This window comes from Drosophila gunungcola, assembly GCF_025200985.1.
Source record: "Drosophila gunungcola strain Sukarami chromosome 3L unlocalized genomic scaffold, Dgunungcola_SK_2 000002F, whole genome shotgun sequence".
Taxonomy (NCBI): domain Eukaryota; kingdom Metazoa; phylum Arthropoda; class Insecta; order Diptera; family Drosophilidae; genus Drosophila; species Drosophila gunungcola.
The window spans coordinates 2,054,791-2,075,367 of record NW_026453178.1 but is presented as its reverse complement, the minus strand read 5'-3'; the positions used below and the strand labels follow the sequence as shown (position 1 = coordinate 2,075,367).

Sequence of the window (20,577 nt, the reverse complement as noted above, 5' to 3'; positions counted from 1 at the left end):
CAACAAGCGGCGACTGCATAATGCCCATGGGATATACAAAAGGTGTGTTTACATATATTTAACCTTCACGATCCGCAGACTAAATATGCCAGCAAACATTTCTGCCACAAAAGCGACCGACAACGTGGACTGTTCGAATGCCCTAATATTGGTCTGACAATTTTTTTTTTTTTGACAATTTAGAAATCTATATTACCCAATAATATGCTGAATATGGTGAACGTACCATATTTTATTTTAAAATATCAATTTATGTCTGAATATGCCCGCCAAAGTGTTACATATATATTATTTTTGGCAAGTGGTTCAAAAGTCTTGTGAAATTTGTTTAATTTAATAGACAAATTTAAAGATACCTAAATAATTTCAGCAAATTGGATAATTAGTTTTTGACCATTGTTTTTTATAAAGGTTCAATGTTTATGTTTATATTTATGAAATTATGCTTTTACTCATATCTCTTTATATACATTTCAAGTTTAATTTGAGCCCCTTTTTATGAGCTGCTAAAATGCGCTGTAAAGTTGAAGTAGCTGAAAGTATTTTATAACCCAAAACTTCGGTAGCGTGACTGAAATCTACCTTACTTTCCATGGAATTCCACAAAATTACATTACACCGGAGGCTTCAGTTGGTCCCCTTCTCAGAGTCCTTCAGAGTCAGGCACCGTTTCGCCAACTGTTTGTCTGTCTGTGTGTGCGTTGTGGCATCGCCGTTTTGGAAGGACCAGACACAACGAGTATGGGATTAACGAGGAGCAAGGAAAAAGGAGCCGGGAACAGGAGCAGGAGCAGGAGTCCAGGTCGCACAATAAAATAAAAGCTTAGGCCACAAAAGCGGCAGACAACTAACTACGCATAAGCGTGGATGACGACGCAGGATATGCGCTTCAAACGCGTTAGGCTGGGCCTGAAAATATAGGGGGAAAGTGGTCTGGAAAGGGGGTGGAATGTGGGAGAAAAGAGAAAGACGGCGGCTCACAATTGAGAGCTGAACGCAGCTGATAAACTTGGAGTGCCCACAATGCGGAAAATGTGGGAAAGGTGATGGGAATAATTCTCAAGGACACTGTCGTGTTTGTATGTATTCGGCCTACGCATATTTGAGTTCTATTTCTCTCTCTCTCTGTACATCCCACTCTCTCTTCCGGTCTGGCGCAGACGGTGGCGTATACGTAACGTGTTTGTATTGAGAAGGCCCAACAAAATAAAGCATACGCAACGTGTTTCCTTCGTTGCTGTTGATGACGTTAAATTTTCGGTATTCGGGCCGAATTCATGGAAAGTTATGCCACAGAAATGCGTTCTTGCCTCCTAAACAAATACCACGTGGCCTCACTCGAAAAAAGTGGATCCTAGATATTTTCGCACGCATGTGTATGTGCGTGTGTGTATTTTGAGCCTTTCTATTTATTTTAATATGCCCCGAAAATAAATGACAACATAAGAAATGTGTTTGATGACAGCTTTAGACATTTATGCGCATTTATGCTAAACTGTTTGATTTCAATTTTCCTGGAAAACTTTTCTCTGGGGGAAAATTGTTGTTCGGAGTTTTCCGCTTACTTATATGTGGCGCTTATGATTTACTTAGTAGTATCTACACATTTGAATAAATTTGAGAAATTACCAATTACCAGCTTTTTTGCATTTGCAATTTAACTGTTATGACAATTGAAGCGAATATACTTTTAAGTTTTAAAATAAATAATTATTAATATACTCAATAAAACAGGTCGTCGAAAATGATTTTCTAGAACCCTGACAATAATTTAAATTCCGTTCCCGACATTTTTTCAAAACGCCTCAAAGTCTTGAAGCACTCTGAATAGGGCTGTATATTGTACATTCAGACATTCGATTGCTGCAGCCGGCAGCAGCGGCAGCAAAACAAGGGCAAACAATAAAATAAACAAACAAACAAACACGCAACGCGGCAGACGCACACATGACAGACAAGAATGGTCGACAACTGGGGATGGGGCTGGGGAATCGGGAATCGGAAAGTGAGGGGCGAAATCCTCTAGACAGCCAGACCTGCATTAAATAAATATGTGCGTAATAAAAGGCAAATAAAAAACGAAGGAACGCCGGGCTGAAAAGAGCAAACCAATTGAAGTGTGTCGCGCCAATCGAGCCACAACACACACAACAATTGCAATTTGTATTAATTTTATTGGTTTATTATTATCATCGGCGACGTGGCCACGATTGATGCCATCAGACAGTGTTTAAACGTTGCTCGATTGAAAGCGAGTTAATTTCATTTACTGATTTGTGGGTAGCCGTCGTCGGTGGGCGAAGGGAATGCGCTGGTGGAGATTTGGGCTCCCTGTAATCCAGATTGCCAGGCCCAGGCTCGGGCCCATTCATCGACTCGACTCTGGGCCGTAATCAGCGCTGCTCGTTCGATGAACTGCATTTGCCCTGCGGTTGCGATAACGCACTGTCGCATCCAAATTTCAAATGGTAATGCGCACGTGTCGCCGTTTTTCCACGGAACACCATAGGAATGTCTGTCTGGAGTCATTCACTGTCTGTCAGGGTTTATCTTTGCCACTATCTTGAAAAAATTAAGTGTAAATAAAATTATATGCAATTCGTTGGAATTGCGCTTCGTTTAAATCAATTAAAAATGTTACCATGATTTTTAAAGCCAAAATTATAATATTTAAAGAATTATTTAAAAGCTCTTGTTAAATAATTTCCATGCAAATTAATTAAGTGCTAAGCATCACAAATGTCAAGTAAATTAATATTAATATAAACTAGCTAGATATCCAATGTTTTTTTTTACCTTATGTACACATTTGACTAGCAGACTGAAAAGTATGTTTTTATATATGTGAAAATATACAAAGACTAAGTAAGTTTAACTTACTTATAAGAAATACCAAGTTTATCTTGGTTGTCAATATAATGCAATACAATGTTATTATAACAATACTGTTGACCCCGCCGCATATCGGTGTACTCCCCCAAGTGATTTCACGCAAGTGCCAGCCAGCCAGCCGGTTATGATATGGCCAGTCCATGCCAAGGGCGTGCGAATACATTCCCGCTGACTCAAGTTAGTCGCACCAGATCGACCTCCCCCATTTTCCCACAACCGCCCCCCGATGTCCGGCGTTATCGTCTGGCCATTCCCATTCCCATTCCCGTTCCCATTCCCATTCCCGTTCCCGATCCCTTTCCCGATCATATTCTCATTCCAGATCGTTGCTCCGCACTGCGTTCATTGAACGCACTTTCGGCTCTCGACGCACGCGTCGTTAACAAAAAAATGTAAGGAAAAAATAAGGGAAAAGAAGCTCTGTCTCCGGATACTTGGCCTGTGTATACGCGTGCATAATACAATAATAATTTCGTTTTACAAAACGAACAAAAAGCGAGGGGGAAAAAAAAGAAGTACACAAAATAAGCGCAGCCAATGGCCGCGGAAAAAAAGGAGGTGGACAAGGAGGTGTTGGAGGAGCAGAAGAAACTTGCCCAGACAGCGATCCCAATCCCGATCAATGCACCTTTGCCAAAGGTGCAACGCCTCGAAAAGTCGGCTCTTTATATTCCAGTACGAGTATATGGCATATATACATACATGTACATATAGTTTGGGTGCCTGTGTGAGTTGTCTGGGCATGCAGTGACGCACGAAACGCGATCACGTTCGCATTTATTAAAAGATGGTTGCTGTTGCACCGGCGACTGGATGCGATTGGATTGGATGGACTGGGATGGGTTGGCATGAAATGGGTTGAGGTTGAGTCGGGTTGGGTACTCTTGCGCCAGCGAGGTCTCGAACTCGGACTGCCACTAAAACTGCGACTGCTGCTGCAGACAGATGTGGGTAACATTTGCTAGGCAAGGCAACAGAAAATGGGCATTCAAATGAAATGTGAGAGCTGGAAAACGAAGCAATAAGTACACTACCAGACTTTTTGTATTGAATAATTAGCAACTGCCTCTTCACGACATTTAAATTAGATAGAGATCACATATCACGAAAAAGCTTACGATATTATTAGCAAATACAATTTTATACATTTTGCTTTTCAAAAATCTAACAAATTCTATAAAACACTTATAAATATGTTTTTCAATACACACTATCTCGAGTATTCGCATTATGTATATAAATAATAATATATATTTATAACCATTAATATTTTGGATCTAATTTATAAGAATAACTTACTGATAAAAATATAAATCTTTAATAACAATCATAAGAAAGACATATCTTGACTACCCTTTAAGTAAATAGACTACGGTGGTTATTATATTTAACTAAAATTTTTGATTTGAAATTAAATAAACAGACCAAAATTTCATTCTGCATACCCAAAGGGGTGCATAGCACCCTACAAAATATTAAAAAAAAAATGTCTCGCATTGTATATAACTATTGTAGTTCAGTTATACCCTTCTAGGCAAGGGTATTAAAATCCGGGGAAAGGAGTCAAAAACTTGACCAACATGTGGTTCTGGTGGCTATTTTTAGATTCTGCACTATCTGTGCGACTGACTGGCTGACCATCTTCCTGCTGCAGTCCATCCAGTCGTCCAGATGCACACTTCGACTTCCCGAACTGCACTCCATTTGCTGGACTCCGGAAGGCGTAGAGTGGACAGGGGGAATAGTCGGGGTCTTCTTGGTTCATTAACTGAGACCGAGTTTTAATCAGATTTGTGCGTGAAGTTCGGCACTCACCCGCGGACACTCGCACCCAGCAACAAGAAATGGGTGGGATGCCGGGTCCGGGGTATTCTGCAACAATATTTTAATGGGAAACTCTTACAAAACGTCTCCCGAACCAGTTCCAGACAACCAGACATCCAGAAATCCAGACATCTGCGGAAGCTTGGCACTATAAACAATATTCTTTTAATTTCTGTTGCCTCGCTTTCTGGACTCTTCTCGCAAATTTCGCAGCAGACAAATTTATGAGCGTTAAGTGAAGGCCAATAAAAATCTTTTTGTCTGGAGTGTATATTTGTGGCCGGGACTGCTGCTACCTCTTCTGGCCAGTTTATTTCCATATCCAACTTCTCGGCCTGGCTTCACTTAAGTCATCTCTTTGGCGGGCACATTAATTTCACGGGTTCTCTTTCGGTTTTGTCTGGACGTCTTTTTGTTTGATTTGTTTTCTTCCCCGGTTAGAACGAAAAATATGTAAGTCCAAGAATCTGGCAGAAACGAGTATGTCTTATTTCTTTTCAGGATATATTGGAATCAATCGAATTATCCAGCTTAAGAATATTTTTAAACTATATAATTTCGTTTGCTTTGGATTAACCTAATCTATTAATTTAATTTTAAACTTACCTAATATATACGTATTTTCCAATGGTTTACATTTTAGTTAAAGCGCACAACGTTTTGAAACGTGATTTTTAGTAACCACGAATAAAGTTACACAAAAGAGAACATTCGTAAACCACTGAAGTGTAGTCATAACATTTATATACAGCTTTCTGTGTCTGTGTTGCCATAATGGATTGTTATTAAGAGTTAATAGACGAGATATAATTAAAATGTTTAAATGCCATGAAATATACATATATGGAAAAGCAACAATAAAAGCTTTGAACAAATGGCGAATTTCAGTTCCCAAAAAAACGTAATATGTGGAAGATCTGGATGATTTTAACCTGCTTGGCTAGAGTAAGCAGTTTCTTATTAAATTGTGACCCTTTAAGGACAATTTTTTTAGTGCTCTATAGCTCATGTCAGCTTCACCAATCTGAAGTGCAATATGATCGACAAAAAATTTGGAAGCTTTGAAATATGTCACATAAAAGCAGTGAATCGAACGCATAAATACATAGATGTCAATGTGAAGCTAAATATTCTTCCAATTAATAATATTATGGTAAGAGTATCTAATTAAGAGGTTGAGAAGCTTACTTTTCTGTAATTTTCAGATCAGATTAGAAGCAATGCGATACGACAATGGATATAGACCGTTTTTTATGGCCATGAATTTCGACTTTTGCAAGTATATGAAGAATCCAAGGCAAAGATCAATGATATTTTTGAAAGAAATACATTCGACGTTCATCAATGCTTCAAACTTAAATCATACTTGTCCTTACAATGTGAGTATATATATATTGGAGTTTTGTTTCCTAATAAAACCACTTCCAATTTAGAATGATGTTTTGATTGACAAATTCTGGACTGGCAATCTTGAAAATGCGTTCTTAGGATTACTTCCCGTACCCAATGGAGAATATGCCATTTACTCAACGTGGTATACTTCAAAAATTCTTCGCTTGACAGTCAATATTTACTTTAAAATAACAAACTGAAATACTTTTTTAAGGAAAAGCAATAAGGCGTATGTTTTAGGCGTGTGTTTTGATTTTGTTGTGTTTTTCTTTATTTCACGACACGTATTAAATTCAATTCATTTACTAAGAAAACCGTATTTATCTGAGGCTCTAATTTATTACATTTTGTTAACCCAAAGACGTATTTCACATGCCTGTTACTTCTTATTTAAATATTTATAATAAGCACAATTTTACCCCTATTTGTATTATTAAATGTTTATTTATCAAAAATCAGTTAAAAATAATATAACATAATTGACTTTATAATTATTAATCTACCTCCTCATTATTTAAATCCTCGTTTGTTCAAGCCATTCAACCAAACTATACACATTGTTAACTTTCAATTCGACTGGTAAAGATCACAATGCGAATGTTTCTTTATATATTAACTATTCTGGGATATCTAATGGTAAAACTGAGAGCAGATTAATGTGAAGGAAATAAAGCTATTTCTACCGCCTAAACGACTCTTAGCCATGTGACTTTCACAAATCTAAAGGGCGGTACAATGGACAGGAATTATCTTAAATTCGAAAAATGCCACATCAATGCGGTGAACCGTACACATAAATGCATCGACATTTATGCGGCAGGATCATGGGTACAAACCATTTTTCGAAGACCTTACCTTCACCAGTTCCTCTAAAACCAACGGCAACGATTGTAAAATTGTTTTATGAAATATACAAGAATAGTTCTAACATTAATCACACATGCCCCTTCGATGTTCGTAGCTCCATTTAAAATTGATTGATACCAAGAAATAACATATATTCTTAGCATAACATCATTTTGAATCATCTTTGGACGGAAAATTTAGAATCTTGAAATTTGTCCCTATGATAAATGGCGATTATGCTATTTTTTCTGAATTTTTTACATATAATATTGCTCGGGCGTTTATAAATATATACATCAGAATATCGGATAGGCAAACATTATAATCATAAGCATATTGAATTTAATATAAATTGTCTTGAATTTTATTATTATACATATTTTTTAACATTTGTTTAAGAATGTAAGCTAAGTCACATGTTTTTAAAAATATTTTACATTTTTAAAAGGTTTTTAAATGAATCCGATATTAATACAGTTGACCCTTTTTTATATTCTAATCGTTAAGTACATTTTTTGTCAGTGAACTGATTCGATATTAATATATCATTAGTAAAACAACATTCTTCGATAATTATCTCTTAAATTGGTCTGTTCATTACGTGACTACACATTGGTTCAAACCATTGAACCAAAAAATAACATATTGTACGCTTCGAATTCAACTGGTGAAGACCGCCATGCGAATGTTTCTTTATATAATAACTCTTTTGGGGTATTTCTCGGTAAAACACTGGAAAACTTCAATTGCGAGCAAATAAATATATTTTTTATATCTAGACGATTCTCACCCATGTGACGTTTACCAATTTGAAGTGCAGCTCAAAAGACACAAAGTTCCTTAATTTCAAAAAATGTTACATCAAAGCGGTAAACCGCTCTCACAAGTACGTCGATGTTCATGTAAGCATGTACCAGATTCCAGTAACTAATGTCACAGTAAGTTAGAAAATAGTTCAAAAAACTCTTGATCTGATGTTTAGCTGTTGTTTTGCAGCTAAAACTGAAGTTAATGCGTCATGATCATGGGTACAAACCATTTTTCGTAGACGTCACCTATGATGCCTGCAAGTTCCTTAAAAACCTAAAAAATCCAGTTTTAAAATTATTTTACGAAATTTACAAAAATAGTTCCAATATCAACCACACGTGTCCATACGATGTAAGTAAATCTACCATAAGTTGACCTAAACATTCTAACAATAATGTATTTAAGCATGACCTAATCGTGGACCATCTTTGGACTGGAAACATGGATTCGGATTTCTCGAAATATATCCCCATCATGAATGGTGATTATGCCATTTTTACCGAATGGTCCGCATATAACATTGTTCGGGCGGTTATAAATCTGTACATCAGAATATCGAATAGCCAATAGTGGAATATACTGTGTAAATTGTATACATGTTTTTAATTTATATTTTTGTTTATGCTTACATTTTTTTGTTTACCAGAAGCATTTATAAGTTAACGCTTTTGACTGAATATGAAAGCAATTTATTTAACATAAATACATATCCTTTTAAAGGTGTTTTTTAATAAAATGTACTGTAATAAAACTTTATTTTATAATTATTTATTTATTTATTATTGCTTACTTATTATTAAACATTTTGTAAAATTTTAGATTTATTTATTCTGACTGAAAAGCGTAGTATCAAATTAGTTGTTTGAATGCCCTTCGCAAAACTTAAATGTGTTAAATTAAATTTAAAATAATACGTAATTAACGCTTGATTTCTTGCTTTTAAATACCAACTATAATATCTTTGTGACCTGGTTTTTGTTTAATTTAGTTAATTCCGTTTATGTTTTTTTTTGGTAACAAGGAACTACCCAGGAACCTCTGAGAGCATCACACAAAATAATACATAAAAAAAACATGCGTAAGTGAGGAGGTGGGTCAGTCCATTAATAATAAATTAAACATATTCCCTGGCATGCCCTTGCCAGCCCCGGCGACACGAACTCCCTTTATCCGGCTGGTTCTTTGGGTTCTGGAATGGTTTTTGTGTGCCCTCCTCCGCGTTGTTGGTGTTTTTGTTCCTCTAATGACCTAGAATACAAATTCAGGCTACCTCCATTCCCCACTCGCCGATTAGCGAAATCCCAGGGCTATCAAGGCTGCCAAGTCATCCACAGCCAGTCACTGAAACGGAAGCTAATCGCTTGACTAAGTTCCTTATTTCCCACTCCGCGGGCTGACCCAATCTTTAGCGGATTGCGTAATATATGCAGCGGGAGTCGATACATTAGCACCACTTTAGACGTTTCGGTCTTCTTAATGTAATAAACGAAAATAATTATTTATATAAATTAGATTTGTTTTTAATTAAACCCCTTTTTTTAGCATTTAAATCGTTGCCATCTCTGATTGGACAATAATTTTAACTAATGTGTTTATAAATGTGTTTTAAGATTGCATAGGATTATTTTATTTAAAATAACATAATAACATTCAAAGACTATCGGTTACACAAATATATATATTATCATGAACCAAAATAAAATTGCCTTATTGCTGTTTTTCTTATCTATGAACTTAAATTATTTCTAAATTTAGTTTTAAGAAAGTATCTAGAATTCAATTCACTAACATAGTTATATTTTCTCAAGTCTATAATATGCATGTTATCTAAGCTTATCTTTTACAAAATTATAATTATTTAGATTTAAATTTAAAAAACAAATATTATTCAATAAATAAATTAAATATAAATTCTGAGTGCTATTCGTCTGACCACAATTGTACGCATGTAGACATTGCAGATGCCAACGGTCAAGGTGGAAGCTTTGTGGCTTCGACTGTTTGTCTGTCGGATTATAAATGATTTGCCATTAATTCTACGCAGGCAGACAGAAAGCAGACCGGGAGAACATTAACATTCGGCATTCGGCATTCGGCATTGGGCAGGCAGGTAGTCGGGCAGTCAGACAGAAGTGAATAATCAATATCATTTGATTACATTGATAACGCTTTTCTGTGGCTTTGTTCACTTTATCGCGCTGCGATTCCGATATCCAAATGCTTTCGTCACTGGCGGCATTGCCAAATGTCTAGACGATACCTCCATAAATGTATTATTGCCTCATTTTGCTTTTGCTTTCTATACGCTACACTAAGTCGAAAGCAAATATTGCGGGTATAACGCCTGTAGAATGCGAAATGGTATAAAATGTTGACATAACTGCGTTTTAAATAAACTAAGTTCGCAGAAATTAAAAAGGCGTTTCTTACCCTACCCTTTGGGTTAAAAACTTTGATTTTAGTTCATGAAATCTGGCAGAAGTGCTAATTTATCTTATTGTGGATTAAATTTTAGATGTTTAAAAACTCCTTCAGAAATGTAAGAAAAAGAAAGTTACTCCCAATTTGAATATAAATGAAACATACATTTTAGGTAGAAGATTGTAACAATTATTTTGTTTTTGGAAACAGTTTTATTTTTTTTTAAAGCATTCATTGGTGTTTAATATTTTAAAAATATTAAATATTGTTATTATTTTTATTTTATTTTTTTATCTTTTAAATCATATCTACTTTGATAATTTTTAATATATAGTATTATTTGCAAATTTAGTTAGAGTACCTAAGCTTTGCTTTGCTCAGTCCCAGATTTCTTGGCATTGTTTTTGGCGCAAGATTTGTTTTTTTTCGGCTGATGATTTGAATATTATTGAACGTCTGGCTGACGTTGCGACGTCAGCGCTCTGACGTGAATCGATACGAATTTGCCCCGTACCCAATAGCCTATACCAGTACCAATACCCAAGAGCAAATGGCGGGCCAAACAATGCAGCCGAAGTCGAAGGAAGCCTCAGATGATCAGAGGCCTCGAATGCCGCTGGCGACAGTTGCAGTCGATGTCGATGCGAAAAAAAGGGTGTGCAAGTGGCCAGGATGTGTGCGTAAGTGTGTGTGTGTGTCTCCTTTTCCCCTGCGATAATAAAGACAAACAATTTTTTTGTGTTGCATATTAAACCGATGAAATGAAGCGCAAACTGATTGTGCCCGTTTTCTGGTGATGGGGTTATGGTCAAAACGATTTGCTGGACATGGCATTAAGGGGAGTTCACCGGCCCCCCTCCCCTCCTCTGCGATCCATCCGCATGATCCTCGTCGAGTCCATTCCCACCTTTCACATGTAAGTGCAGCCCAAGGCGGCAAACAACAAAAGCCGTCGACAGACGACAAACGACAGACGACGACGACAACGTTTTGAGTATCTGCCGCTCCGCCACAGCCACTGATAACAACTGGAGCGGCAAAACAAGAGGGCAGATTACTCAGCGCAGATGAAGCTTTTCATACACTCTTTTTTCAAATATAAATAAATAATAAAAAGAAAAATAAAATCAATCAATGAATATTTAAGCATCAACAATTTATATTTTACATTTCAATACTTTCAGAGCATGCTTTTCCCATTGTTTATCCTTTCACAGAAACAAGACAAACACTACCAAAATGGTAACTAAAATAAGTTAAAAGGTAAAAAAATAACAAGAAAACATATTAGTATTCTGAATCATTATTTTTTGAATACTTATATGGTGTTATATTTTCTCTTTTGTTTATTTTTGTTGCTTTTAAATTTAGCTTATAAATTTAAAATAACTTTAGATTTCTCCGTTACGCACAGGACTACAAGTAATTTCCTTCAATAATTTTTGTCAACAAAGACATATTTTGTCGTGTGAACTAAACCTTAATGAATTTGTAACTTTTTTTTAAGAATTAACAAGTTTGTCTACAAGTTCTTTGTTTCTGTAAACATTACATCACATTTCAAAGTGTGGCTCAAACGTATCGCTTTATGGTGCTTATTTATTTAAGACTCCTAAGTTTTTTTGTGTAAAGACCCATTTTTTTTCCATTGACATATATTAATAAGAATTACTTGTTCTTGTGTCTTTTTTAAAACTTGAGTTTCAAGAATCTAATTTAATATTAAATTGCTTAGCACTCTCAAGAGGTTTGACTTACTTTTAGGCAAGCCTCACCATTAAATTTGCTAACTCCTTTGAAGGGCATAATGAAAACCTCACAATTAAGGTGGTGAAGGGTGACAGGGGTGGGAGGGAAGGTGAGGGGAGGGGGTCAGGTAACTGCAGCGGTGGCGGCGTCATCAAGAGATTGGCCCAGGGTACTGACACACGCACCGAATGTCGCCTTTCGGCTTTTGAAGTTGCTTATTTTGTTGCAGTTGTTGGTTTTTTTTTTCGGCCCGAGAAGTTTCGGATTGCAAAAAAGTCAGGCAAATGAGATGGTCCGCCTTCTGCCGCCTCCTCCGCCCCCTTCTGCCGCCCGTCTCAGGTGTGTGTTAATTGCATTAAAATGTTTGTAATTGCAATGCAGTCAGCCTGCCTTTCTCTTATCTGCGGGAATCTGGGATAGAAGTCGGGGCATATGTGTGTGCCCAGGAATATATAAACAGTGGTAACAACGGGAGGGGGTCGACACGGCAGACATGCCAAGCTGTCGTCGGCCCGCAAATGCCATAGATGCCGCCAAAGTCGTGTAACTATAATTGCCATAATAACATAATATCTCGAGGCAGCAGCAACTGCAACAGCAACAAAAGCTACCGACCGAAAGGTGTCGAGAGACATATTCTCCTAGACATATTCGCCGCTCCACCCAAAAAAAGGCATCGGAATGACGAGCGGACAGCACCAGACAATTGTCCCTGTCTCGGTCCCAAGCCCCTATTCCCGATCCCCTATCCCCGATCCCTGGGCTGTCGGCTTTGGGTCTTGTTCCCGAGGCTGTGGAGGTGACATTTTTCTCATGCCCAACGAAGCGAATAGCTAAATGCAGTTGATGGAGCGCCGTCAGCAAAAGAAGTTGCAAAGTGGAACTGGAACAGTGGTGGCGATTAATAGTTACCCAAGTTGGCTAGCCTTTTATTTGTAAAGAAACAACATCTGGACTGATTTTTGATGATTTGAAACCTTTTGTACCTTAAAAAACTTAGCGATATAAATTTTATTTTAAAATTTTTATTATAAAATTTTAAAAATATACATTGAGTAAGGCTCCTGAAAATTTCGAATTTTGTTAGGTGAATTTCTTTAAGTATTTAATTTTATACTATTATGTGGAAAACCCGTGTTTTAACAGGCATGGATATGCACTACTTTCGGACTGCGCTGTACAATGCTACATTTTTGGTTTTACAAAAAAAAAAGTTTTTAAAAAAAATAAAACGCGAAATGTGTTGATAGTAACAAAATGCACCGAATTTTTTTTCATTTAAGCCATTTTGATAATTTCTCGAAAAACTATTTTGAGAAAACCTTTATTTTTACTTTAAATACTTACACTTACTTCTTCGGGTGATGATAATATTTTTATGTTTTTAATAATACTTTATTGCTATATTGTCAAAGGTTTACCGGCTTTGATTTAAATCACGTTAGAGAGTATACTTTTAACTTGGCTGGCCTGACTTTTCCTGGCTTGTTTCACTGTCTGGCCCCTTTACCGCCCCCTCCTTGCAAACTATCCCCCTCCGACTGTCTTTTGTGTCCATTTCGGTTGCCGCATTTAGCTGGAGTCTGTCATGCCTGGCTCACGTTCACTATCTCATTGCAGTCGTTGCCGTTTTGTCGTCTCACTTGGGCTCCTTGGAAAGCCGCCACCCCCCCATCAACTTCATCCCCCCCTTCAGTCCGTCTGCCTTGTTTGTCAAACAGCAACAGAAAAACAGTTAAATGCCAGTTTACCAGTTAAAATCGGAATCAAAGCGAAAACAATGACACAGTAGCTTTAGCAAAGCATTTAGTAAGGGGAGTCAACCGGAGAGAGGCCGTAAAAGGAGGGAGATAGCTAGACGGTAGTAGAAAGAGACGGGGCAGAGTGAGCGAGCGAGAGGGCAGATACTGGCCAGGTCGAAAGCAAGTGAAGTAAGCAGCAGCAGCAACAGCAAAGGCAGAAAAAAAAATCGTCTAGACACAGACTAGACTCCATAAAAATAATTATTATCGGTTGCAATTTCTGTTGCTCAGACTGCTGCTGCTGCTGTTGCTACTGCCCCCGAACCCCCACCTCCTCGTCACATGCCAAAACTCTTTCTCCACCGTTCGACGCCTCCAAATGTCCATCCAGTCCCACTGACTGAAATCGTTCGTCTCGTTCGTTCGTTGGCCGCTGTCCGTTTCATCTGCTTCACATTACACCAGTTCAGTTTCACAGTACTACACTCAACAAAATATTAACATATTTTTTTAACAGTTCTAAACAATAAAAAAAACTAAATTTGCCAGGTCAAAACAAAGTGTTTTAACATACTTAAGTTGAAATAACGCTTTATACACACTTTAAAATTGTATCTCAAAAAATAATTGATTTTTAACTTATTAAAAAACCAATAAAAGTTCAATGAAATGAACAATTAAATCTTAGCCACTATTAGTAATATAACTGAACTCTTTTGTCAACGTTTAATACCTGTTTACCAAAATAGTTTAAGCACAAAAATGGTTTTTCATTTTTTGGAGTGCTTGTTCATTTTCCCAACACTTCTGAAATCTCTACTATTCCGTTCGCCATTCAAAAGTATATTCTTTGTGTTCGTTTTGTTGTTTGTTTGTTAGAGAATGGCCACAGGCTCGACCACTTGGCAGTCCTCTCGCTCCTTCTATAGAGTCTCAGGTCTCCAGGCACCAGCATCACCAGCATCACCAGTATCACCATCACCATCATCATCATGATGCCTTTGCAATGGGAAACGAATTGAAACGAAGACGGAAACGCGATGCAAACGCAGACGTCCGCTGCAGACGGAATTGAATATTTAACACCAAATCCTCAGAATGTGGCAAATTGCCTTTGATATCCAATTGCTCACGGGGAATAGGGAATAGGGACTAGGCACCCCGGGGATTGAGGGAGTAAATGCAGTCTAGGAATCTGCCAGGACCTTTATTAAGTCACTTTAAGTCTTCTGAGAATACCACGGATTAGTTGGTGTGCATAAGAGATGGGGTATTTTACAAGGATACTTAATTTATGCTTTACTTAACAGGGCTTTCCAACCTAATTAGTAACAATATTATTATTTAATGAGCCATTCACAAAATTAGAATGTTTATAACACAATATTTTAAAAAATAAGAAAAGTAAAAAATAGAAACAATTTTTAACGGAATGATGCCGTTTATTTATTTATTTTAAACATACTACATTTTTAAGAAATATTTCAAAGGTAATTTATGTACAATCGATAAATCAACAAATTTAAAGAGAACAATTTTAATCAAAAACAAGTCTTAAACCTAATATTGAAGCATTGGTGCACTAAAAATTATAAAATAGCGTCACGAAATAGCTAATAAAAAATTAACAATTGTTTTTCTTAACCTGTAAAACAAGTGATTTGTTTTTTACGATTATTATAAGTGTTTTCGAATGTACGAACCTATGTTAAAGAATTATTACAAATGTTTTTTATTTTTTCTGAAATATGACTATCATTGTATCTAATAAAAACATATATTTTTTCTTTATCTTAACACAGTGTGTATAACTCAACACCACCCAAATTAATTTATCTTCAGTGTCTAAATCTGATTTGTTATTCATCGTGTCTTCTTCACTTTTCATCCGCTTTTATTAACCCCTGTCCGAAACGCCATGGCCAAATATGCCCTATAACTGCTTAGTTCACACACCATCCACTTACGGTGTCCTCACTTTGATAACCAATTTATTTTGTTGATTGCCGGCAAAATCAATGCCCGAGAGCTAAACACAAATTGCAGGTGGTCAAGGCACCACCTTTTGGATGATGTGCCAGACGACGGAGTGAAGAGTGGGTATTTTTGAATACAATTCGAGACCATAATTACATTTATTGCAATACAAAAGCGCTCTGGTCGCCGGAGGAGTAGGGGTTTTAAAGGTGGGTGGATGTGTCTAGGGGAAGTTTGCCAAACGGAACATGCATTGACAGATGGACAAAAGGGAGTGGGAGAAAAAAAGGGGGTGGAAAGTGGGAGGTGCTGGGAATGAGGCGACATGTCGTCTCGCATCGCTGTTCAGACATGCAGTGGACATCGGTCTCAATTCCATGGATATGGAGCAAGGCAAATGCAAACGTACTCACACAGAAAGCACTGAGATAAAAAAGATATCCAAACTTTTTACTTTTTACAATCCACTTATCAAAAATTTAAGACTTGAAACAGCTTCCTAATTAATAAATTACTATATTTTTGTAATACAATAAATACCAATAAAGATTAAGGCTAGAACTAAATAGACTACGTAAGGATGTATGCACCCAGTATATTTTAAGTCATCTTAGCCGAATATGTGTATATATGATAAAATGAAACATGATAGTAAAGTGCCCAAATCCACAAGATTTCTAAGTTAATGAACTTACTTTAGACCAACATGAGAATTAAAGAATTTTTAAGTATGTGCCTTTTCCTTCAAGTGTACATCTACAATAATTGCCACAATTTGCTTGTTGCGTGAACGGACAGATGGAAAAGTGCCGGCGATTACAAAAGGGGAAGGTTTTGTTTCGTCGGCGAAAGGGTGCAAAAAGGACAACTTCCGTTTGCTGGACACGCGGACATACCCGCTTGCACATAGATGCACATACACTATGTACCTAGTTTGTAGGGGTCTTTTTTTTTGTCTCACAAGGCGGACCTTGTGTCATATTTGAGGTGAGCATAAAGCCACTCAACGCCGCCATAAATCAACTGCCCTCTGATCTAAGGCTGTCAGCGCGGAAAGACACCAGACAACGCGACTGAGCGACAGATAGCGACCAAGAACAACCGAAGCAACTAAAATGTAATTTTTAATAGGCCGACTTAGAAGTACCACATTGCATAATATTAAACTTGGATTATTACTATAGCAACGCACAAATGCATTTAAATCTGATTTTTATGCCGTATTACACTTACTGAACTTTCTTTTGAATTTACACTTTTAAATTTGTAAAATGAATAATAAATTAAATTTTTCTTTCATATGCAAAAAAAAACAAATTGCTTTTTTTGTAAATACAAAGTAATATTAATTTTAAGCTTGACATTAATAAATAGGTATTTTTCTGCCTAAAAATGTATTTTTTTTTTAGACTTTTTTAGTTATTTTTAAAAATTTCTTACTAGAATATGTCTTGAATTGAATTGAATTGAATTGAATTGAATTGAATTGAATTGAATTGAATTGAATTGAATTGAATACTGTCCAAAATGGTTTTCGATAGTCTCTCTAATTTTTTGAATGCAGAAAGTTAATATTTCAAAACCTGAATGTTTGAAATTTAGTTGGCCAGACATTAATTAAAAAGCTTAAATTCAAACCTTAAAACTTAAGTCAAAAGGTAACATGTGACAGAAATTGTGTAACTTAACTTGAATTGTTATGGTTAATATACCCTCTGGCAGAACATTGCAACAGCCAGCGACGGCGACAACATTGTCCCATAACTTTCCAGACGACAAACAGACAACATCGCCGTTGTCGTTGATGTGAATGTCGATTGCGATGTCTGCTCTTTGGGACTGGGACTGGGTCTGGCTCAGACCTTGCTCTCACCTATGGGCTTAGCTTTGACTATAGCCTCGCTTTTCGTTCAGATTTTGTTTCAGTTCTGTTCTGGTTGCCATACTCGTTCCCATTTCTCACACGCGGAGACTTTTCAGGTCGCTGATGCCTTTTTGCGAGAATGCACCTGAGCTTTAGGGTTCTCCTTGTTTCTGCCTTTTTTTTTGTTGTATTTTTTTTTTTGTTTCGTTCAGGTCTTCAGCCGACTTCGACTTTGACTTGTGTCTAGACTGCAGACTGCGGACTGCAGACGGCGAAAAGGAAACAACAGGAAACGCCGGCAGACAACAGACGGGCAGACCTCTTTGACAGCTCAAACAACTGAAACGAGCCGACAGCAGCAGAAGCAGCAGCAGCAGCAGTGACTTGCAACCAGCAACTAGCAACCTCAATTGCAGTGCTGCAACATTGCAGCAGCAACAGCAGCAGCAGCAGCAACAATGGGTTTCCACATCCAACATATTGGGCAAACACTGCCAAACTGCGCGAACAATTCTCGGCTGTCAATATTGTCTGTCAACGTTGTCGCTTGTGCCATCTTTCCTTCCTTTATTCTTGGCTCTTTTGTTTCTTGTTAGTTCGGCTCTTTGTTCAGTTTCATTACTTTTTCTAAAATGTGTCTTATGTCTGGAGTTGAGATTAGTTTTGGATTGCTTTTGGTTTTAAGTTGCTTCAAGAAAACTGCCAATCTGGAGACTGTCTAGATCATTGTAGAAACAACATTAGTTGCTTCCCAATTTATTTGTAAATCCGATTTTAATAGATCATGTTATCAGTCCAGAGTTCCAGTTTAATAGGTTTTCTAATACGCCATAAGTTTAACCTATTTAAAAAAACAACTTTTTTTTAGTGTTTTTTTAAAATTTATTGTCGAAGGAAATCAAGATCTCTCCTATCAATCAGAAGCTATTAAATAAAAAGTGAGTCCAACTTTTATAAAAAAAAGTGACTTAAATTCCTTAAAACTTCATTAAAAAAAACGATCAAATTGTCTTTTTTGTTGGTGTCGGACTTTCGAAATTGACTTGGCCCACTTATTAAATTGATTAAAAAAACGATTTACAAGCTAAAGCAAGGAATTTTAGAGATCATCTGCAACATTTTTTTTTAGAAGGGTTAAAATGTATTAAAATTATAAGAGGGCTAGAAACTTAAAATTTAAAATTAATTTAACTTAAGCTTTTATTTTATTGTATTGTTAAATTAATGTTTATTAAGTTAATTATTCTTTAAGATAAAATATGACTCCACGATACAAAATGATCTACACATTAAAAATAATGATCAATGACACAAATTTGCAACATTTGTTTATTAAAAACTCACAGAAAGCGGAAAGAATTCCCCCCTTTTGATGACAACCTACTTTACCCAGGCAACTGTAATTCGTTTTAGTGAATTAACCAGCTTAATTAGTTTAACTCGAGTCGAGACTGGAACGTGGAAATGGAGAGATTCCCGGCCAGTGATTTGGCAGTTAGTTCAGGACATTGCATTCCTGTCTGTCTGGGGCTTTCCCCCTTCATCTGGTTTTCGGCCATCGAGTAAGAGTACTTGTGGTATGCGCTGCTGGCAGCCATTTAGTTCGACTTGATGTCGTTGTCGACGTTGTGTTTAATTATTCAAAACCATGTCATGTCTCTGTATAATTTTATGCATTGGCCAATCCAAGCGCCATGATGAAACTGATGATGATTACGAATAATGATGATGATGATGATGATGACGCCTACACAGAGGCGCAAGAGTTAGACAGCAGACAGCTGACACCGAAACTATGGCTACACTAACAGAAAAAGTACCCTAAATTTGTTTTTTTTTTCACATTAAAGTTACAAACTATTTACGCACGATTATACTTTTTTTTTTTGCAAAACCTTTGATACTTCTGTACTTATAAATTTATGTTATTCAAACATTTAATGCTTTTTAAAAAAATATATATTAACCAGATGTACAAATTGCTAATTATAAAAAAAAGATTGGCTTTTTAAATTTTTATTTTATTGCAAAAAAATAGGATTTCCTGTGAAACCAAACTTGCAGTCCTCATAAGGCCCCAAAAAGTATGCAATGCTTTTTGCGAAATAACAAGGAGATACTTTAACATAAGTGTTTCTATTTTTTTGGAAAATTAAAATTTGAAAAATACTAAAAGTACTAAATTTAAGTAAAATGTAACATTTTTGAGTGTAGAACTACAACTATCTTTCGACAACGCCACATGTGGTAAAGGCAGCAAACCGCAAAACAGACGGAGACGGGGAGTCGTTCAAAGAGCGAGAGGGAGGGAATGTGAGGGAAAGAGAAAGACAGAGAGAGATAGAGAGAGCTGGCTGCACAGGCAAAGTAGCATACCAGACAGTCTGACGCTGTTGGAGCCCACGAATGGGCCAGTTCCCCCGCCAACCAGCTCGTCCCGCTCCTCCTCCCCACCCTGACCCGTCCCCCTTCCTCCCCCTCTCCATGGCCAGATCTTACCGTCTGGACAAGTACAACGACAAAAATAACAACAACCATCGACAACAGCGACGACCACGACCACTGTCTGTGGCAGACCGAGACTATCGAAAACTCGAAATTTATTCGTTGGAAAAAGTTGATTTCTGTCGCCTTCTTTTTTCTGCCCACTTTTTTTTCTTTTTCGAGTGGTACGAATAGAATTGAGGGTATATACATAGCTAATTAAATATTATTTATATTTTATGTTAACATTTAAAATATATGCGTACAATTTCTGGTCTATGTTTTTTGTTTAAGACACTTCGCTTACTTAGTTTCATGAAAGATCATCTTAAAAAAACATTTTCATTTACAAAAAGAACTATTTGCTCTAAAATTGTTTAATCATTTAAATCATTGAATTATTTATTAAGAATTATTAAAAAAATATATTTTAATAATAGCAACTATAAACTCAGAAGCGACATTTAATAGTTTAAAATCTCTAAATATAAACTGATGCTTCTTATGATTATAAAATCATAATATTTTCATTGTAAAGAAATATATTTTATGGTAAATATATTTTTAGATTTTATT

General features: G+C 36.5%; 3 protein-coding genes across 4 annotated transcripts in view; 2 read left to right on the top strand and 1 right to left on the bottom strand.

The window, feature by feature from the left end:
* Positions 1–20,577, bottom strand: part of LOC128257006 (serine-rich adhesin for platelets) — a 77,157-nt gene that overhangs the window by 50,855 nt on the left and 5,725 nt on the right. The gene's annotated exons all lie outside the window — the stretch shown is intronic.
* LOC128257036 (uncharacterized) lies at positions 5,392–6,480 on the top strand. The gene is made up of 4 exons (XM_052987837.1): positions 5,392–5,661; positions 5,711–5,869; positions 5,922–6,095; positions 6,150–6,480. The coding sequence occupies exons 1-4, from the start codon at positions 5,623–5,625 to the stop codon at positions 6,306–6,308; spliced, it is 531 nt and encodes a 176-aa protein (XP_052843797.1). The 5' UTR covers positions 5,392–5,622; the 3' UTR covers positions 6,309–6,480.
* LOC128257035 (uncharacterized) lies at positions 7,620–8,337 on the top strand. The gene is made up of 4 exons (XM_052987836.1): positions 7,620–7,678; positions 7,734–7,892; positions 7,951–8,115; positions 8,170–8,337. The coding sequence occupies exons 1-4, from the start codon at positions 7,634–7,636 to the stop codon at positions 8,332–8,334; spliced, it is 534 nt and encodes a 177-aa protein (XP_052843796.1). The 5' UTR covers positions 7,620–7,633; the 3' UTR covers positions 8,335–8,337.

Coding starts and splice junctions, on each gene's coding strand:
- LOC128257036 (XM_052987837.1), top strand. CDS start 5,623: ATGTGGAAGATCTGGATGATTTTAACCTGCTTGGCTAGA. Junction 5,662..5,710: donor TTTTAACCTGCTTGGCTAGA/GTAAGCAGTTTC, acceptor CAATTTTTTTAG/TGCTCTATAGCTCATGTCAG. Junction 5,870..5,921: donor TTCCAATTAATAATATTATG/GTAAGAGTATCT, acceptor TGTAATTTTCAG/ATCAGATTAGAAGCAATGCG.
- LOC128257035 (XM_052987836.1), top strand. CDS start 7,634: ATGCGAATGTTTCTTTATATAATAACTCTTTTGGGGTATTTCTCG. Junction 7,893..7,950: donor TTCCAGTAACTAATGTCACA/GTAAGTTAGAAA, acceptor GTTGTTTTGCAG/CTAAAACTGAAGTTAATGCG. Junction 8,116..8,169: donor ACCACACGTGTCCATACGAT/GTAAGTAAATCT, acceptor AATGTATTTAAG/CATGACCTAATCGTGGACCA.